The sequence below is a fragment of the Neomonachus schauinslandi genome, chromosome X, assembly GCF_002201575.2.
Source record: "Neomonachus schauinslandi chromosome X, ASM220157v2, whole genome shotgun sequence".
Taxonomy (NCBI): domain Eukaryota; kingdom Metazoa; phylum Chordata; class Mammalia; order Carnivora; family Phocidae; genus Neomonachus; species Neomonachus schauinslandi.
The window spans coordinates 110,890,371-110,911,554 of record NC_058419.1 but is presented as its reverse complement, the minus strand read 5'-3'; the positions used below and the strand labels follow the sequence as shown (position 1 = coordinate 110,911,554).

The 21,184-nt window shown below is 43.6% G+C and overlaps 1 protein-coding gene across 1 annotated transcript in view; it reads right to left on the bottom strand.

Annotated features, from left to right (window-relative positions):
• Positions 1 to 21,184, bottom strand: part of SH3KBP1 (SH3 domain containing kinase binding protein 1) — a 337,600-nt gene that overhangs the window by 198,814 nt on the left and 117,602 nt on the right. The window contains exon 3 of the mRNA XM_044911630.1: positions 3,486 to 3,609. Coding sequence (XP_044767565.1) covers positions 3,486 to 3,609 — 124 coding nt within the window. The remainder of the gene's footprint in view (positions 1 to 3,485; positions 3,610 to 21,184) is intronic.

Below are 21,184 nucleotides of genomic sequence, written 5' to 3'. Positions count from 1 at the left end.
AAGGCCAGTGTGGTATCCGTTACAGCCTGGACACTGAACCTGTCACATAAAGAAAGTTGGTTGGGAAGCCCTTCTGAGGATGAAACCAAATGATTTTTTCTTTCCTTTAATTCAAGTAGAAATGGACAAAATCCTCCTTGCTCATTTTCAAGTTATGTATTTAATGTATTTGCTGTTAACTGTTAAAATGTCCACTTTGTTCAGTTTTTCTTTTAAACTCAAGGTTTGAATGTTTTTTCAAAAAAAATTCCTCCATATATCAATATTTCAATTTAGGAATGTGCATCAGTCTTCCATATGGGTTTATTGAGAGAAGAAACAAAAGAATAAATCATTCTCAGAAGGAAACAGACAACCTTTTTCTATCTGGTTCATGAGAATGTCACTTGGCTCCAAGAAAAATTTTCAGATTTTCTGGCTACAATTTGTCAACATTCTGGAGTGTGGGGTAACTGCAGGATATACAACATCCATGTTGCAAGCGTAAATGAAAAAATGACTTCTTACTCCTTGGGAAAAGCTTGTTTTAAATGGCAATCTCCTTCACTGGGACTCGGGTAAAGCCCGGAGACATGGCCAGGGGTGCGAGCGGACACAGATGTCCTTAGAGCCCTAATGCCTGGAACGTATAGCTGGCGGCAGCCAGGCCATCTGGAGGAGCTGTTCTCACTCTCTCTCTCCGCCTGTCTTTCTCAATTTCAGTCACATCTTTTTCTCAAATGAAAAGCACATGGAATCATTCCAGTACCTCCCCAAATCAACTCTGTAGAAATTTGCAAAGGTTAAAGTTGAAAACTGAAACTAGTCAGCCCCCAAACGGTTTCCATGGTCCTGGCCTTTTCTCAGGGCTATTAGTAGCTTCCTTCACAAACCTAGGGTGGTTCCTGACCTTATTTAGGGGCCTGGGGAGGGCGAGCTCACCCCACACTGTGACGTAGTACCACCCACTTGCCATTGCTGCAAAGTGAGGCATGTCCCCAAACCTCTGGCCACAACTGGGCAAACTTCTTCAGCTAAGTCTATCTCAAGTTCAGGACCCAGTGAAGTAGTTCAATATCAGACCCATAACAGATTTTGATCTTTCTTTATTAAAAGAAAAAGAACCTGTGTTAATTCTATTAAATTCTCACAGGGTCCAAGGCTGACTCACAAGGTGGACTCATATACCCCATGAGGGATCCCGTGTTAATGAAACAAAGCAGCCTGTTACTAAACTCTAAAAAGAAACTTCCATTCATAACAACAGCAACAGACAAAAACATCAAGAAATTTCTAGGGACAAAGCTTGGTGGAAACAAAGAAAAGGAGAAGACCTGGGTCATTTACAATAACTCATAAAATTTGAAAAATTAGTTGGATGGAAGTGTTTACAAGTAACCAGAATCATCCCACAGATTTAGCCTCTGATCCTTGTTTTAAGGGGAAAAAAAGTGGTTTTTCACTGATTTGGGGTGGGAAAAAAATGTAGCTTTTGAGCCCAGCACAATGAACTATTTATCTGGCCTGACAAGGCCAATCAATCCAGCCCGCTGTTTATTATAAGGAGTAGTAGGATACTGTTAGTATTGACGGGTGGGGGCAGGGCCAAACACAGCGCTGGCCCTGGGTACACAATGCTTCCCTTCAACTGGAAATTGATGTTTGCCCCAGGTGACCTGGGGGTCAGTGTGAAGCCTGGGACAGAATGAAGATGGTATTTTATGTGTTTCGTATTTAGAGAACGACTCCAATATGCCAAGGTCTCAGATCCACTGGTCATAGTCAGGCTGTGGGCCTAAGGTGGACACTTAAGAAAGGAACGTCCCTCAGTATGTGCCCCCCCCGCACCGTTAGTACCTTTTTCTGGACCATGACAAATTCCGGGGAGGACCTCAGAGGCCAGATTTTTAGTTGTAAAGAGGCAATTATCTGAAAAGTTGGATTCCTTCTTTGATTTAAAGTTCTCAGATAATTTTTACCCAACTCATCTGGATAATTACCTTAATTCCTTAACTTGATTAAGTCCTTATCTTATTAAGTTAATTAATTACCTTAATTCTCTTATTTACTTTGTAAAAGCTGGGCTGGCAGGGGAAGCCTTGCTACTGGTCCCCATGTGTGTGCCCTTCCTTGGCTCACTGACCCAAGAAGCATGAGGAGGAGCAAGAGGGGCTCGGAGCAGCAAGCAAGGGTTGGGAATATAGACGGACCCACTGACTTCTAGCTCTCTGAAACCCAGAAGGGCAGGCCTCAGGAGTTCTGGAGCTTATTTGCAAGAACGCAGGAGGCACTTCAGGGGACGACTATAGTTTTCCAGGAAAGTATGCTTCATTCTTAAAATGGGAAACCCCCTGCATTGGTAGGATGGGCTTTAAAAAAAAAAAAAAGAAAGGAAACAAGAAAAGAAAGAAAATCCTATAGCTGCTAACCAGCGTGGGCCTCCAGCCAATACTTAATCTGAATAATTCAAAAAAGGAAATGTAACCCAGGGCAGCTGGAGGGGGCAGAGGAAGAAGCAGGAAGGAAGAGAGACACAAAGCTAATGTCTCAGGCACTATGATCAATGGACAGTTTATTGGACAAATTCTTATGCTGTCTAAATTTTATGAAAGATTAGCTGTTCTTCCCTGTGGTTATGTAAACTTGCCTTCTTTTTTCCTCTTAATGGAACTCTTTGCTAATACATTTCCTGCTGCTGCTTTTGAACAGCTCTATATTTCTCTTTAAGGAAGTAATCAGCCAGTGAAAAGCCGGCCACTGAACGCTAACCTGCCCTGGGCACGCTCCGTGTGAGCCCGGCCCGATGCGCGGTGAGCGCAGGGGCAGGAAAAACCGAGGAAATCTAGTGCGACCACGGTAGAAGTGGGTCGAGTCCTCTCTGCGATCTTACATTCTCTCTCCTGTCATCTCAAACAACGGTGTCACAAAGGACGGATATGGGAGAAAACAAGACCCCAACAAGCTAATACCTGACAATCTGCCTTGAGGTCTCAAAATAGGCAAACAAGATGGTTAAAGTTCCCTTGGTTGGAGGCAGGTATGAGCTCTTTCTGTGCACACACTGCCTCCTAAACCAAGAGAGACAAGGTTTGTGTTTGGGAGCCCAGCAGGTAGAGAGAAAGACCCTGATAAAGCCTGCCCTTAAAAATAAAAAGAGAGCATGGCCAGACGCACATAGCTCAGCGTGCACCACAGCATTCTCTAAAGTCACCTTTCATCCATAAAAATAGATGTGAAAGTGAAAGCTAACGTCCTAGAAAAATCATCATTTGCAAATTAGTCTACTTTCTCATTGTGAAAAAATTGTATTCGTTCCCTTTATTATAGTTATTACATTGTTGCTCGCTCTGTGTGTGTGTGCACGCATGTGTGTCCAAATTTATACAAAAAAACAAAAGGGCAAATGCCATTCAATTTTTCAGCAATTCAAAATTTGACACAGTTCACCGGGAAGTTTCCAGTTTGGGTTTGTGTGTGGGGAGGGGGCTTGTTCTTCTTTTCCATACCTCTCTTATTGGTTCTTAGAATTGTTTCAGAAGAGAGCAAAGCATTTCCGCTGGACACTTCGTGCATGGGCTTTTCTGGAGCTTTGCTGGAGAGAGGGTCTTTCTTCATTTCTTTCTTTATTTCCTGTGAGGATAAAAGGAAAACAAGACTGTTGTTTGAAATTTTAAAATGGCTCTTTGGCTATTTTAAGCTTCAACTTTCTGGGAATGAACTCTAATGACCTCAACTCAGTATAACATGATGTGTGAAAAATACCATTTCTTTTGTTGTTGTGGCTTGTTTTCCTTACATTTATTACTGAAGCACCTGCTCCTGTAAAGTAAAATGATGTCCAACATGGTGACATAACCTTATGTGACTATGACCATTTCAAGTGACCAGGAAGAGAATGAGTGATAATGAAGGCCACTGCACAGCTCGAAGTGACAGCCTGTCTTACTTTTTGAACGATAACAAGCTTTGGCCAAGAAGAGTCACCCCCTAAAAGCCTTCTGGTTTCTATCCTTCCCAACAGGGGTTTAGAGAAGTATATTCTCAAATCACCATTGTCCCCAAATTATGTTAAACCCCAAAGAAGGGGACTTAAGTTCATTTACACTCATCAAGTTCCTCTGGCTCTCTATTTAGCTCTTGACAAAAATGTAAGGATGACAAACAGAGATAAAGACCATCATTCTAGGCCAGGGGTCAGCAAACTACAACCCACCACATGTTTTTATAAATAAAGTTTCATTACAACATGACCACCTTCATTCATTGAAGAATTTTCTAAGGCTGTTATGACGGCAGAGCTGAGTATTTGGAACAGACATCAAAGCATAAAATACCTGACCCTTTACGGAAAAAGTTTGCTCTGGCTGGTCTCTTATCAAAGATCCATTAAGGGGGCACCTGGGGGGCTCGGTTGGTTAAATGTCTGCCTTCAGCTCAGGTCATGATCTCAGGATCCTGGGATTGAGTCCCGTCTCCAGGTCCCTGCTCAGTGGGGAGTCTGCTTCTCCCTCTCCCCTGCCCCTCCCCGCTGCTTGTGTGCTCGCTCTATCTCAAATAAAAAAATAAAATCTTTTTTTAAAAAAGAAGATCCATTGAGATACAGAATTTAGGGGCGCTTGGGTGGCTCATTCGGTTAAGTGTCTGCCTTCGGCTCAGGTCATGATCTCAGGGTCCTGGGATGGAGCCCCTGCATTGCATAGGGCTCCCCGCTCAGCGGGGAGCCTGCCTTTCCCTCTCCTTCTGCCCCTACCCTTGCTCGTGCATGCTCTCTCTCTCAAATAAATACATAAAATGTTTTTAAAAAGATACAGAATTTAAAAACCTGATGGCTGAGACAATTACTTCAAATTACTCTAATAATTTACAAAATTATTTTCAAAAAGCATCAATAGCTCGAAATGATAGTAACTCACCAACTGCAGGTCTGGAGCAGAGGGTTACTGGGCTTGTCTGAACCCATGATTAATTACACCAACACGGGAAAAAGCGAAAGCTAAGGGGCTAGACCCAGAACATGGCTGAGTGGCAGGAAGGGCAATGTGTTCTTTAGGAAGAACATGGGGCAAGAAATGGGGATGGGCTCCTTCTATGGAATAAACATGAAGACAGCCGATTAGGTAGGGGGCTGAGATTCAGCCTGGGCAGAGGGCAGAGGCAGAAAGAAAGGAACGAAAGCTTGTTAAAACATAGCCACTGGCAAGCAGCTTCCTACATACCCGGGTCTTAGTTACCATATCCAGTTCTCCAGTGGCTGGCTCAGTTCACAACAGCCTCGCCCTCTCTCCCTCACCAGGGCCCCACCGGAAATCAGCAACTGTGGCTGGCACTTTGCTGGGCTGAGAGTTTCAGCTGGCATCTCAGGGCAACCCAGCACAAAGCTGTGTGCACGCGTGTGTATGTACAGGGACTCCCACCTCAGCAGCCACGGCACCTGCTAGAACAGCAGTTGCAGGGGGTTTCTGTAGCCTCACAGGCAGATGGCATCAGGGGACAATCTGCAAACATTGCCCGCCTGAGCCGCATGACGGGATGCTTTCTTAATGATGGCTGCCAGACTGCTATGGCTTGAGAAGTCAAGAAAACAAGCCACCATGGGGGCTCATTCCCCAGAGCTTGCTTCTTTGGGGGTAGAACAGTTGCTCAAACCTCTCTTTCCACTGCAGTGTGGATATGACTGTGCACACACAAATTTCCCAGCTGGACACAACATCCACGGTGATTCAACATCCAAGGTCGCCAAGGGCTAATTCAGAGAAATTCAGCGGGTTGTGGGCAACATGTCAAGCATTTGCTTAGCACTAACAGCTAAAGGCACGCAGTTGGGGAATGGTGAGGGAGGAAAAAATGTTTGATAGACTGAAGTGATCACTGGAGAGAACTTTAGAAGTGTGATTGGTTTCTGTTTGTTCGTTTGTCTGTCTGTCTGTCTTTAAGTAATCTCTACATCCAGCGTGGGGCTCAAACTCAAGACCATGAGATCAAGAGTCACACCCTCCAGTGACTGAGCCAGCCAGGCACCCCTAGAAGCCGTGATTGTTAAGAACACTCAAACCCAAGGCTTCAGAGCAGCACCCTGTGAGGTTGAAAGGACTGACCTGATCAAGCAAGTGCTTAAGGGCTAAGACAGCAGCACCAGAGAGAGGTTGGTTCATAAATCCCAGATTCCATTGTCCCCTCAATGATTGCTTATATTTGCCACACAGAGAAGCCTAACAGTGACCACATTTCTTAAGCTCCTTCTCAGATGGAAGCAGGGAGGAGACAAAACTTAAAATATGCCCTGTATTTTTCCAGAGAAACCAGACACACGGGTACGGCAGTGCCCTGTGTAGACTCTCCACCTGCACAACACCTGGGTACACAGGCTCAATGCGGTCCCCCCAAACTCAACATCATCCCTCTGACCTGCCTCTTTTCTGGAAGAGAGGAGAGATATCTTCCTGGAGAGCCCATCATCTACCCACTTACTCAGGCTGGAAAACTCAGTGTTAACCGCCATACCTAACCAGTCACGCAGCTGCGCTCTATCTACTTCCTCAACCTCTTGGTTTCTCTCCATTCTTCCTATGCTGCCTTGAAACCATGAATACCGGGCAAAGAACTCGAAGAGACGCTTCTCCAAAAAGATATAGATATAGCCAATAAGTACATGACCAGATGCCCAACATCATTAGTCATTTTAGGGAAATGTAAATCAAAACCATAATGAGATACTCCTTCATACCCACTAAAATGCCTAGAATTTTTTTTAAAAAACGAAAACAGTGCTGATGAGGATGTGGAGGAATTCGAACCATTGTGCACTGCTGGTGGGAATGGAAAGTGAGGTAGCCCCTGTGGAAAACAGTATGGTAGTTCCTCAAAGCTAAACATAGAACCACCGTGTGACCAACCAATTCCACTCATGGTATAAACCCTAAAATACTGAAATCAGGGACTCAAAGAGATACTTGTATGCCAGCATTTACTGCAGTAGCCAAAAGGTGGAAACAACCTAAGTGTCCAACAACAGATGAACGGATAAACAAGATGCGGTCTATACATACAATAGAATATCATTCAGCCTCAAAAAGGAGCCAAGTTTTGAGACATGCTATAACAGGAATGAGCATAGAAACCATTATACTAAGTGAAATAAGCCAGACATAAAAGGACAAATATTGTATGATTCCACTTATATACTGCAGCTAGACTAGGCAACTTCATAGAGACAAAAAGACTGGAGGTTACCAGGGAGTGGGAGGGAGAATAGGAGTCAATGTTTAATGGTTACAAAGTTTCTGTTTGGGGTGACGAAAAAGTTTTGGACAGAGATAAAGACGATGGTTGCACAACCCTGTTTATGTAGCTAACGCCAGTGAACTGTACATTTTGAATGGTTACAATGGCAACTTTTCTGTTATATATATTTGACCACAAGAAAACATACACATGAACAGCAGCTAACAGGGGAGGGCTTGCCACGTGCCGAAGCTGCTCTCAGAGCTTCCCCTGGATGGCAGCTTGCAGCCTGCACACCAACCCCGTTCCCCACACACTAAGACACAGAGCACTGAGCAAGCCTGCCAAACAAGCAGGAGTCAGAATCGGAACCCCAGCAGTCTGGCTTCAGAGCGCCTCTGTCAACCACTCTTCCCAAGTCCTGCCTGAGTGGCAAGAATGTCTCCCTGCCTCCACACTCCGAAAACAAATGTATGCTCTTGTCACTCCCTACGGAAACCCCCCCCGTTACTTCCAAAAGACCACAGGACAAACCCTTTCATTTAAAACGTTTTAAATTGCATAGCAAGCCATACATGCCCGTGTACTGGATGCTAGCTCAAACTATCTGCCATGCACACTGGCCCCATGGTGCCCATTACCGTGCACGTGTAACACGGGGAGTGCACGTCTCTAACAACACCTTGACTGTCACAGATATCTGATGTCATGGACTCCTGTTGGTAGGCTCTAAAAATAGGGGACGATGCTGGCAATTACACAACCTTACACAGGCAAAGCCTTAGAGAAATTAAAGTGTTTTAGCAGCTATTTCTTCACTTGCTCCTCACAGTTAACACTGTCATTGTGTTATTGAAAGACAAAATGACAGAACCCTGATTCTGCCAGACTGATAGATTTTTGCATTCAAGAACCCTGAGACCCAGTCAGAGAGGATGCAAGAGCAGCCAAAGGCCACAAAGCTAGTCAGGGGCATAGTGAGCCGTGGGACTCACCTCTGGGCCTTCCGGGCAGGGCTGTCCTGGTACACTTCACCTCTATAGCCAGCCATGGCTATAGAGGGGAGACTCAAAATCACCCCACCCGGGGCTCCAGTGGGACCCTTCACTTCCCTCCCCAGCTGAAGAATATAAGGTACTGCTTTATCCATAAATCTACCAGTACTGAGGCCCCAATCCTTGAAGTCCTTTCTCACGCACACATAAAAGCTCTTTGCTGCAGAGGAGGGTGGGCTTGGCATGGGAGTAACTCCTGCCTGCCTACAGCTGCCCGCATCTGGTTACCTGGAGCTCTCCGAGGTTCTGATCCAGGTCATGGGACTCTGGATTTCCTGGGTCTGAGTGTTCCTAGCCCCCAACGCCCAATCTCCATTTGCTAACACTATATTTTTAACCATTGTTAAGAACCTGGATCCTACTATCCCAGTGGTAGAGGCCACACCTCGGGCCAGAATTGTGGGCCATCAGGGCTTATAGAAATTCATATATCCCCACATAATATAGATCGGCAATGACTGTGCTTGCTTTAAAACCCTACAAAATCATCAGGGTATTAGCAAACCTCTTTAGAAGGTAAAGGAAACCTGGCTTCTCTTTATCCCAAATCTGATGCCCCATGGAAACTCATCATGTACAGCAAAACTGGAGGCCATCAGTAAGATATCAATGCTGTGATAACACTCGAGCTATGTCACAAGGGCAACGCGAGTGAAGGGAGAGGCGAACTTGTAGCATTCCTGCTTCCCGGAGCACTATGCTGATCAGAGCCCAAGATGGCTCACCCACTTCTGGAGGCCAAAAAGCCTCAATAATGCCACTCTAGCAAAAATTTGCCATGACACATTTAGCAGCCTGCAAACAACAGCCTCACTTAGCAAACGCATAATTTGTACGCAACTGGGAACCAGACGAGCAGAGTCTGATTTGTGGTAAGTGGAGTTGCCTGGATGTGGCCTTGGCTGCTGAGCCAAGCTGGCTTTCCCGCTTTTCTCCTCAGCCTCCCCATCCATTACATACTATACAGGTGCTGGGGGGTTGGCTTGGTTGAACCTTACCTTCTTTCAATTAACTGAAATACTCCCCAGTAAAACACTAGTGAAGGTCCGGACCCCCAGACCTCTCATCCTACCACCAACCTTGACACAAGTTAAGATGCAGGCCCCACAGTAAATGGGGAGAATGATGGTGTGAGTCAAACCAAACCAAACCAAACAAAAAACAATTAGTGTTGTTGTCATCATTTATTAGGTGGGTGACCTGGGGGCAATACTGAAAGCCTCTAAGCAGCTCTTTTGTCATCTCTAAAAAGAAGTCTAACACTAAAAGCTTTGGCACCATCACAAGGGTCAAAGAGTAAATTGGGGAGCAGTATACAGACGTTTTCTTGTCATTATTAATGTCATCATTAAATAGCAAGTGCTATAAAAAAGAGCAATACCTAACAAAACAGATGAACTTTGCCGTCAGAATGTTGAGTGAAAGAAGCCAGACCGAGAAGACCACAAGCCGTACGATTCTGTTATGTGAAGTTTAACAAGAGACAGAGCTTATCAGTGGTGAGACATCTCCAGAGGGCAGTTGCCCTTGGGAAGGTAATGACGGGGAGGATGAAGAGGTTCTAGAAACTGGTCTGCGTGATGGGTGCATACACACCTACAACTTCGTGGAACTGTGTTTGTGGATAAGATCTCCGCACTTCACCGTATGCTATTTCCACTTAAAGTAACAATATGAAGGCTTAAGCCAGAAGACAACAGATTCTTTTAAATTGAAATGTGCTAGTATTTCATCCTAGAAGGTCAAAAACATGAAAAGCTAGAGCTTGGGTGTCTTAATATTGATCTCAGGGAGAGCCCAGTGCTGCGCTGACCTGCACAAAATGCTGGTGCTGGGTTTCCCTCTGCGTGAACGTGACGCTGGACAGGGCCCCCTCGGCTCAGGGTAGAAGCAGGGGCAGGGGAAAAAAGGAGTCATTCATCAGCCTGCCCTCAAACCTGGGCTGTTTCTTTCTGCAGGTAAGGCTCCCTTTAGGGCCAGGTGTAGCTGTGGGATCACAGCTGTGCCCCCCTACGCCAGTTCATGGAAAACATTTTTGCAAAATGACCCCTGGCAGGAGATAAAAGGAAATCACTAAAACAAACCCTTACACCAAATCTACTGCAAGAGAGTTTTGAATAGATACAGAATCCTAAAATAGCACATTGCCCACCCCCCACAAGCATAATCTCTTCCTGCCTGCCCCCCACATAAAAGGCAAATTTGAGGAGCAGCTGCCCCATGAACATTGGCTGCTTGCAGAGACTGTGCTTTCCCAGCATTTGGCTCCCTTCAGAAAAGGGTAGTCAATCTCAAGACACCTGGGAAGACACAGCAAGTATCTTGAAAGCAGTAACAGAGCACCAGGGGAGTTTCAGCTGTAAGATTCTGTTTCTCTAAAAAAAATATATCTCATTATCACAATTTACAAAATACCCATGCTGTTGAATCATGAAATGCACCGACTTCATTGCAAAGACTTATAAAGAGTACACACACACATAAAACATCTGAAAATATGGCAAAATATGAGGATTTGATAAATCAGGGGGGTGGACACACTGGTATTTGCTATTCAGTTTCTGTCTTTTTCTAATGCTTGAAATATTTCATCATCTCCCCTAAAAATTACATAGTGAACCCATGTCAATATCTCATACCACAGTGGCTTTCTTATATTTACCAAAATACGTTGCCACTTAGAAAAGTGCTCTGACATCTCATTGACCTATGATATTTTGAGCTAACAAGGTTTTTAAAAAAGTAACAGGATACGTATTGTCATGTTTCTATGTAAATCTTCAGCTACATATTTGCAATATCATATATTTGCGGTATTATCTCCCAAGAATCACTGATAACACAAGCCCAGACAAGAAGCTCTTGCCCAGCAGGATGGGAATAAATGCTGAGAGGAGTTCAGGAAGTGCTACAGGCTGGACAAAGATAAGAACAGTTACCTTCGTGTCCCAAAGAGGTAACACAGCTTCCTGATATAGGCACAAAGCGATTACTGTCATGATAGCTGGTGCCTTTATATCTGCCCATGCCCTGCTAAACATCTAGATTATTACCAGTGGATTAAAGGGTGTCAATACCAACCAGTTGTTTGGACATGCTTTAGTAAGCACTTAATAACTATCTGTCAAGGGGCGCCTGGGTGACTCAGTCAGTTAAGCGTCTGCCTTCAGCTCAGGTCATGATCCCGGGGTCCTGGGATTGAGCCCTGCGTCGGGCTCCCTGCTCAGAGGGGAGTCTGCTTCTCCCTCTCCCTCTGCCTGCCGCTCTGCCTGCTTGTGCTATCTCTCTGTCAAATAAATAAATAAAATCTTAAAAAAAAATAACTACCTGTCAAATGAATGGCCAATTTAGCAGAGTGTTATGGGCTTACAGATGAGGGGTATTATTTCCAATTCAGCCCAAAGCTATGACAACATGGAAATCTGTATCATCCCTACAATGACCCAGCTGGTGTTCACTGGATCACAACCAACTTCTCACCTGCCAGGATGCAGATTTGGTTTAAGAGCAGTAGGAAGAAGATACAGTAAGAAAATTCACACACTACCTCATTTTCCTTAAACAAGCAATACCTACTTCTTTATTAAACTGGGAATGTTAGACATTCAAAATAAATTTATTCATTCAAAAATGAAACCTTAAAAGCACTAAAAGAAAACATGAGAGAAATATTTTACGATCTCAGAGTGGGAAAGAGTATTTGACACTCTGCCACAGAATCCAGAAGCTGCAAAAGAAAGGACTGATGAATTATGGAAAACTACAACCGCAAAATAGACAAAAGAAGAATAAAAGAAAGAAAATTCATCAACAAAAGTCCAAGTGGGGGAACGTTGCCTGTTAGAGAGAACACCTTCTACAAAGTGTCGGCAAAGAGATCAATAACCCAACGAAAAAGAGCAAAGGACAATTCATAGGGGAAAAAAATGACTCAAACCCACAAAAAGATGCTTACCCACACTCATAAGAAAAATGCAAATTACGGCGGAATTCACTTGACAATATCTGTGCAGTGCTCACTGGACAGAGAGACCTGAATCGTTTTGGCTGTGTCCTTATACTAAAAGTGCAGCATTGGGGCGCCTGGGTGGCTCAGTCAGTTAAGTGGCTGCCTTCCGTTCAGGTTGTGATCCCAGGGTCCTGGGATCGAGTCCCGCGTTGGGCTCCCTGCTCAGCGGAGAGCCTGCTTCTCCCTCTCCCTCTGCCTGCCGCTCTGCCTGTGTTCTCTCTCTCTCGTCAAATAGATAAATAAAATCTTTAAAAAATAATGAAATAAAATAAAATAAAATAAAAGTGTAGCATTTACACCTACTGTCTTACCATGTTCACACCAGTCTTTGAGGGTCTGGACCCTCTCAGAGTACTGTCTATTCTCACAGCATGTCGCACATGCCCAGCACACAGCTACTATCCGTGCAAAGAGTAGTAAGTATAGAGGGCAGTTAGCCCAAAACTCTCCAGAAGTGATTAGTCTAGATAGACAAGGATGTATATAATTTTTACTATGATGAGATCTTTTTTCCCGTGGTATCAAATACCATAAAGCTTCTCAATGGATTTCTCTGATACCCAGTGACTTTATTAGTGTTACTGATGCGAAAAATCATTTTTTTATCTGTCTGATTGGCAACAATCAAAACAATATAATTTTAGCTGTGGTGTAGAGAAAAATACCCTTTCATACTCTCCAATGAGAGTATAAATTGATAGATAAATCGGGACAACCTCTGTGGGAAGCACTGTGGCATTTATCTATCAAAAATTTAAATGTCCATGCCTTTTGACTCAGTATTTCCACTCCTAGGAATTTAAACTACAAGTATACTCGCACACGTGCAAAATGGTGTATGTACAAGGTTAATCATTACAACACTGCTTAAATTAGCAAGACTGAAAGAATGTAAATGAGTGTCAGTAGAGAACTGGTTACATGAATTACAGTAAATCCATCCCATGCAACTCTCTCCAAGAATGAGGCGGGTCTCTAAGTACCAATAAGGATAATTGCTAAGACATGTTACTAGGTAAAAAAGCCTAATAATGTATGCTAGCATTTCTGCAAAAGTGTGCGCATGCCTCATTGTGTAATACAGAACAAACTGATAACTGAGACTTCCTCCAGGGCGGAGAACAGGGTGGCTGAGAGACAGGGAGAGCATTTTTGTCCCTTTTAATTGGTACCATGTACCTGTGTTAGCCAAACAAAACTTCAATTTAAAAAGTCATCATTGAGGGACACCTGGGTGGCTCAGTCGGTTAAGCAACTGCCTTCAGCTCAGGTCATGATCCCGGGGTCCTTAGATTGAGCCCAGCGTCGGGCTCTCTGCTCAGCGGGGAGTCTGCTTCTCCCTTTCTCTCTGCCCCTCACCCTGCTTGTGTTCTCTCACACTCTCTCTTTTACTCTCTGTCAAATAAATAAATAAAATCTTTAAATAACTAAATAAAAAGTAATCTTTGAAATGTGTTTACTATTTCCCAATCATTAGACTACCGACTGCTACTTTTTCTGCAAACAAGGAAGAAGTTGCCGCTGCCCCCTCATACAGTTTAGTTATATCCTTTCCACTACTAGTGTAATGATCCCAGTGTTGCTGGGTTCCAACATAGGAACAGATACAAAGCTTAAAAGAAAGCCCTCAGTCCATCTACTTCATCAAGAAGGGGAGATAGGAAAGTTAAGGTGTGGGGCGCCTGGGTGGCTCAGTCATTAAGTGTCTGTCTTCGGCTCAGGTCATGATCCCAGGGCCCTGGGATCAAGCCCTGCATCAGGCTCCCTGCTCGGCGGGGAGCCTGCTTCTCCCTCTCCCACTCCCCCCTCCTTGTGTTCCCTCTCTCGCTGTGTCTCTCTCTGTCAAATAAATAAATAAAATCTTAAAAAAAAAAAGAAAGAAAGAAAGTTAAGATGTGGGGAAAATCATACCCAGCCCAATAATCAATTGTTTTTTTCAATGAATATGATATAAAATTCAAAATTTTGGAAATACAAGTATAATCAATGGCATGACAACAACCCAGAAAACCAAATAAAATGCATATAAAAAGGCAATATTAAACCTTATTTGTAGTTTTATCATAGGCAGAATACGGTTTGCTTTGGTACCCAGAATAGAAGTACAACAAGATTTTTTTTTTTAAAGATTTTATTTATTTATTTGACAGAGAGAGAGAACACAAGTAGGCAGAGCGGCAGGCAGAGAGAGAGAGGGAGAAGCAGGCTCCCCACTGAACAGGGAGCCCGATGCGGGACTCAATCCCAGTACCCTGGGATCATGACCTGAGCGGAAGGCAGACGCCTAACTGACTGAGCCACCCAGGCGCCCCAAGTACAACAAGACTTAAACAGTGTGGGATTGGTTAATTATGCTCAAAAAAGTTAATTACACGATCTCAAATTGAGCTCCCTGAGGGGTGGGCACTTTCTCCAAAGCCCCTTCTGGAAAAATTCTTTTTTTTTTTTTTTAAAGATTTTATTTATTTATTTGACAGAGAGAGACACAGCGAGAGAGGGAACACAAGCATGGGGAGTGGGAGAGGGAGAAGCAGGCTTCCCGCAGAGCAGGGAGCCCGATGCGGGGCTCGATCCCAGGACCCTGAGATCATGACCTGAGCCGAAGGCAGACGCTTAACGACTGAGCCACCCAGGCACCCCTGGAAAAATTCTTAAATGCTTCTGATAACATCATACCTACTCCATGACCCAGTACAACTTGAAACACAGGAATTGGTGCATCACGTGCTAGCTAAACAGCCTGCCCCTAGACAAAAAAGAAGGGCCATCCAAGGTCTAACAGCCATTTCTGCCATCTTTTTAACAGCTTTGATGAAGAGCCCGGGCCCCTTCGGCCCTTGCTGGGAATCCCCGTCACAGCACCAACCCCTGGACTCTATCTAGGTTTCTCTCTCGGCTACTCTGTGAGGGCCTCAGGGGTAAGGAGGAGGTCTCAGTCATCTTCCATCCCCAGACACTCAGTAAACGGTGGCCATCATCATGAGCTCTATCATTCTTCTAACTGATGTGTGAGCATCTACTCATGTGCCAGCTATAAATGGCAGCAGTACATGCGTCTAACCCACTGTGAATTTTCACAGTCACAACCACTGCTAAGACTAAGAAGCTAATGGAAAAAATCTAAATGCACTAGGATCTCTGACATATAAACAGAAACCAAATCTATCCTTCATTTCCCCAGATCTAAAAATCTTTGGAATTCGCCTGCAATTATGAAGAATATACTATGAGCAAGGTACTGTTCTAAGGGTTTGCATGGAGTAACTCATTTAACACTCACCGCCACGCTAATAAGTAGGGAGCATTATTATCTCTCTTTGACAGATGGGGAAGTGGGTCCCAAGAGGGGACAACATAGTCAAAGGGCTGACTGAGGACTGAGGCCCAAGCAGTCCCCCGTGGCCAAGCCTGCACTCCCTGTGGTCACACCACGTCCCGCCTACACGTGTACGCTCTCTTCATTTGCTCTGAAAGGCCAACTTCCATAAACTTACATTTTTAAGAGGAGAGACAAGGAATATGACCGTAGAATAGACTTTAAGAAGTGAGCAGTGTGAGGACCAATGATTTGAAAGCCACTCGCAAGTAAAGAAATTCTTGAATTTTTAACAAAAAAGCACCTGTTTACTGGTTGTTGAAAGAATGTTTACATACATTTCCATCCCGGATAACTCGATTGTCAAGAATAAATTATTCCAAGCCTGTAACAAAACAATGCCATTTCATGCTCATTTCCTGATTAAAGCTTTTAGACAGCTGGGCATTTTCATTTCTCAGAGCTGTAGGGAGCTATGCAAATTTCCACACAGCAGCTCCAAGATCATTAATCTAAGGAAAGCATGTGCCAACAGGATACCATATTTTATATTGTTTCAGTAAAGAAGAGGAGGGGCAGGTTAATCTAATTACCCTATGTGTGGTCACCTGACTATGGTTAACAAAAAGATCAAATGCTAAACTGTGCAATCAGCAGAAAACTGCTAAGTAATGAGGCATTTCAGATCACAAAAGGAGCGGGAAGAGGCGGTGAAAGTCTTGCATTGCTTGGGACTAGATACTGGAGCAATAAAAATAATCATACTGAGCTCATATGAATGATAGGCAGAGCATTTTAATTATCACAAGGAGCTAGAAGCCTAACTATAAATCAATCCCTCTCTCACACTCCTATACATGCTCACACACATGCACAGTCAATAAGACTGGAAGATACTTCTAGCAAAGGATAGCTAACTCGAGCTGAAGTGTTCAAGAAGCAGACACAGACGGGCACTCATAATTAGACTCACCCTGTATCCGTGACCGGGCGTTTGGCACTTACCACTCAGGGCACACTACTGTTAATTCTCCTCTCAGTAAGGAGCAGCTGGGTTTGGAAAGGCAGGAGCACTGGCTCACACAGCTGATTCTTCAGTTCAAGTTCTGGCCCTGACATTGCAGCAGGTGTGACCATGGTGCCTCACTTTTGTTGGCTGTAAAATGGGCGATTAGTATATTTTGAAGATTGAATGAGATCTTGCAGAGGAAGGCACAGCCTCTGGATCTCAGAGGTGTCAGGCTCCATCAGCAGGAGCGGGGGCCCCACCTGCCAACAGACACAGGCCAGGCCCTGAGGAGTGGTGAGTATTAAAAGGGAGAAGCTTCCCAGTATCCGACCCCTACTGTGGTGGGTCTAGCAGAAGTCTCAAAACATGTACTTCCATGCACTCTTTCTGGGACAGCTACTGCAGGGTGTGTCCCACCAAATCCAGTGAGCAAAACAAGAGAGTGAAGGAACCAGGACCCAAGGCAGTCAATAATGAAACAGAGGCGGTGGGAATTACCTGGCTGACTTCTGGGCAGTAGCTTCAAGAGCAACCGGCTCCCGTTGAAAGGTGCTGGTATTTTTGTGGGGGGTGGGGGCAGGGGTGGATCAAGAGACATTTTACAGAGTTGTTTAGTTCAAGGTATGAAAAGATTTGCATGTCCGGGGATAACTCAACACACAAAGAATTGTTATCTGTAGGTAAAACAGGAAGTCATATAAAAGAATTATATTCTTGTTTCAATACTCAATATCAACATTGCTATAGTAATGGACATATTAAATATAGATTAGACCAAAACCTGAGCCGCAAGCATATAGGGAGGATGGGGTAAGGTGGGGGGGGGGTGGAGTGCATAAGTGAGCTGAAATCCTTAACTACCATAACAGGTAACAGATAATATCTAGAATTGACAAACCAAGAGACAGAAGTGCATGCATATTACTCAGAAGTACAGAAGCGAATACTAGAAGCAACAGCTTGAACTGAAAAGTGTCTCCTAGAAGACACGGACATGAGAAGGGACACAGAGCTGCTGGATCCTCATATGTCTTTCAATACGAGTTTTTTAATCTATGTACCTATACATCACTTTGATTTTGAAAATTAATCATTCTAAAGGCATACATGCTTGCTCCACAAAATAAATAGTAGAAGAGGATATAAAGCAAAAGGTAACAGTATACCCATTCCCCAGTGAAATTCCAGCCCTGCTCCCCTAGGAACTATTAATGAGTCGTGTATGTGTGTGTGTGTGTTGTGTCCCTACTTGTTCTTAACACAAATGGTCTCATACAGTATGTGGTGTTTTGCACCTTGCTTTCTTCCATTTGGTGATGTCTCTTGGACCTCTTCTGCTATCAGAGCTCTGCCTCTCTTCCCCATGGCTGCACAGAATCCAACTGTAGGATTTGCCAGTGTCTGAGGGGATGATTTGGTTGTGCAGGAAAGGAGATTTCAGAACTAGGAAGTCTGACCAATCAGAACCACCCCGCTAAGTCAGAGCTGGAGATGGGGCGGGGTTGGGGGGGGGGATGTAGGAAAATGAGGGGATAGAAAATCAGAGCAGAGATACCTCCTCAGGGACATGTGGCTACTGTCTCTGCCTTCCACTCCCCTGGAGGAACACATGGGCTTGCTGGAGTGGAGTTTGGTTCACGAACCATGGGAGCTGCATGTTTCTCACCATACCATAAACGGAAGTGCACCAGCTGTCATTGCTGGCTCTTCTGGAATGCTGATGGAGAAAACTCGTGGCACAGCGAACTGGCTGTTTCTGAGATCTGGCAGAATCTCCGATGCTGTGTAGACCATAGGAATCTGGGGGCGGAGGCAGGTGCATGAAACACACCCTGATATATACTTCATCTGCTCCTGCCCCGAGGCCATCCCCCTTCTGCTAAATTTCTGTATCTTTGGTTAAATGGATAACTCACTATAATCTGGAGCTGGAGAGGAACTGTCCTCTTCCCTCCAGGTTATAGCCCACATGACACTATCTGGTGGTCTTAAATCTTTAGCAATTACAAACTCTACAATGAGCATCACTGTGTCTCCAACTCTGCACATATACACGTGTTTAACTGGGGAACAAATTCTGAAAGTGAAATTTCTTTATTTCACTTTGCAGTCTGGTGCATCCTTACTTTTAACAGACAAACAAGATTAGCCTCCGAACAGTTTTTCTCCATTATATTCTCACTAACAACATGAACGAGTGCTGACTTCCCTGTATTCCGTATCTTTAAACTTCTTAATTTTTGCCAATCTGATAACAGAAAATGGAATCTAATTTACATTTCTTTAATTAGTACAAATTAAGGTTGATCAGCTTTTCATATACTTACCATCTACTTGGCTTTCTTTTCCGGTGATCTGCCTGCTCATGTCCTTTGTCAGTTTCACTACCAAGCACTTTGTCTCTTTCCCTTTCATTTCTAAGAGCTCTCTGAATATTAAAGAATTGTCCCTTGGTCTTTCATATGTCAGAAAATTTCCCCTATTTGTCATTTGTCTATTTACTCTATCAATTCTATTTCTTTCCATCCGGATGTTTCTAAATTTTTTTGACAAAATCTACTCTTTTCCCTGAGGTCTTCTTAGAGGTGTGACATGATTACAAAGACCTTGTCCATTGAAAGATTATTTTAAAAGGAAAAAACACTCATTTTGTCTAATAATTTTATGGCAAAAGCTAATGCATATTATTGAAAGGTATCTCGCTTCCCACCTTCATCCCCCAAAGAAGAAAGAAACATCCAAAACCTCAGCTTAGAATAACTCATTCCAGGGCCCCTAGCTGGCTCAGTCAGTGGAGCATGTGACTCTTGATCTCAGAGTTGTAGGTTCGAGCCCCACATTGGGTGTAGAGATTACTTAAAAATAAAATCTTTAAAAAAAAATAACTCATTCTGGGAAGTACAAAGCCCTGGTTTTAGGTGCCTGGTTTCCAAAGCTTGGATTTGAAGCTGAAGAAGTATTTTGTAGTGGGAAACTGCCCACTGATGGCAGCTGAGACAGGAGTCTCTTCATTTGTGCCTGGAAATATCGGCCTTTATTTAGCATTAACAGACTAAAGATAAATAATATTCATTAACAGATTAACAGGTTACAAAACTGAAACTCTTTACCCATTAAATAACAGCAACCCACTCCAACCTCTTCCCAGCTCCTGGTAACCACTGTCCTAACCTTCTGTCTCTGAGTCTGACTACTCTAGTATCTCATATAAATGAAATCACATGGTATCTTCCTTTCTGTGACGGGCTTATTTTACTTAGCATAAGGTCTTCAGGGTTCATCCATGTTGTAGCACGTGTCAGAATTTTCTTCCTTTTTAAGGCTGAATAATATTCTATTGTATGTATATACCACATTTTGTTTATTCATTCATCCATTACTGGACACTTGGGTTGCTTCCACCTTTTGGCTACTGTGAATAATGCTGCTATGAACGTGGGTGTACAAATATCTTTTTGAGAACATGCTTTCGATTCTTTTGAATGTAGAATTGCTGGGTCATAGGGTAGTTCTATTTTAACGTTTTGAAGAACCTCCACACTGTTTTCCACAGTGGCTGCATGAGTTTGCTTTCCCACCAACAGTGCACGAGGGTTTCCCATTTCTCCGCATCCTTGCCAGCACTTGTTATTTTCTGTGTTGTTGTTGTTGTTTTTAATAGTAGCCATTCTAATGGGAGTGAGGTGATATCTCACTGTGGTTTTGATTTGCATTTCCCTGATAATGAGTGATGCTGAGCATCTTTTCATGTGCTTGTTTATCAACAGTAAATCTTCATTGGTGCGATGTCTCTTCAGGTCCCTTGCCCATTTTTAATCAGGTTGTTTTTGTTGTTGTTAAGTTACAAGAGTTATTATTCTGATACATGATTTATAGAGTCTTTCTCCTATTCCATTGTCTTTTCACTCTGTTGATTGTGTCTTTTGATGCACAGGACTTCTTAATTTTCATGTACTCCGACTTAGCTATTTTTATTTTTGTTGCCTGTATGCTTCCCTCTCATAAGGACCCTGGTGATTATCAACTCCCCATCTGAAGAGCCTTAACTTAAGCAAAGCTGCAAAGTCCCTTTTGCCACATAATATATCTGTAACATACTTCACGGGTTCTGGGGATTAGGATGGGGACATCTTCGGGGAGCCATATTCAGCCCCGTTCCATATTCAGCCCAGTTCCTTTAAAATGAGAATGTTGGTGACACCTAACTCAAGGGTTATTAAGACAACTAAATAAAATAAAGTCTGAACTGAGTTAGAACAGTGAATGGCCTATGGTAAATGCCAGTGATCATGACAGCACAACACCAAGTGTTACAGGACACATGAGTGTGACTAAGGGGACTGGTAAGAGCAGAAGCCGGGGGCATTTATACCACCGGGGAGAATGAAATGCCTTCCCAAAAGGGAAAACATACCAATTCAGTGATAAGAAATGAGTAGGATTTGGAGGGTCTGAAAAGGAAGGCCCGAAGGAAAAATTCTGAATTTTCTTCCACATTCTTACATTGGCATTTACATCTCAGAAATCTTTCCCAAGAAGCCACATCTGCTTTCAGACAGTATCTGCGAGGTGATTTTTTCCTTTATTTATAAGGA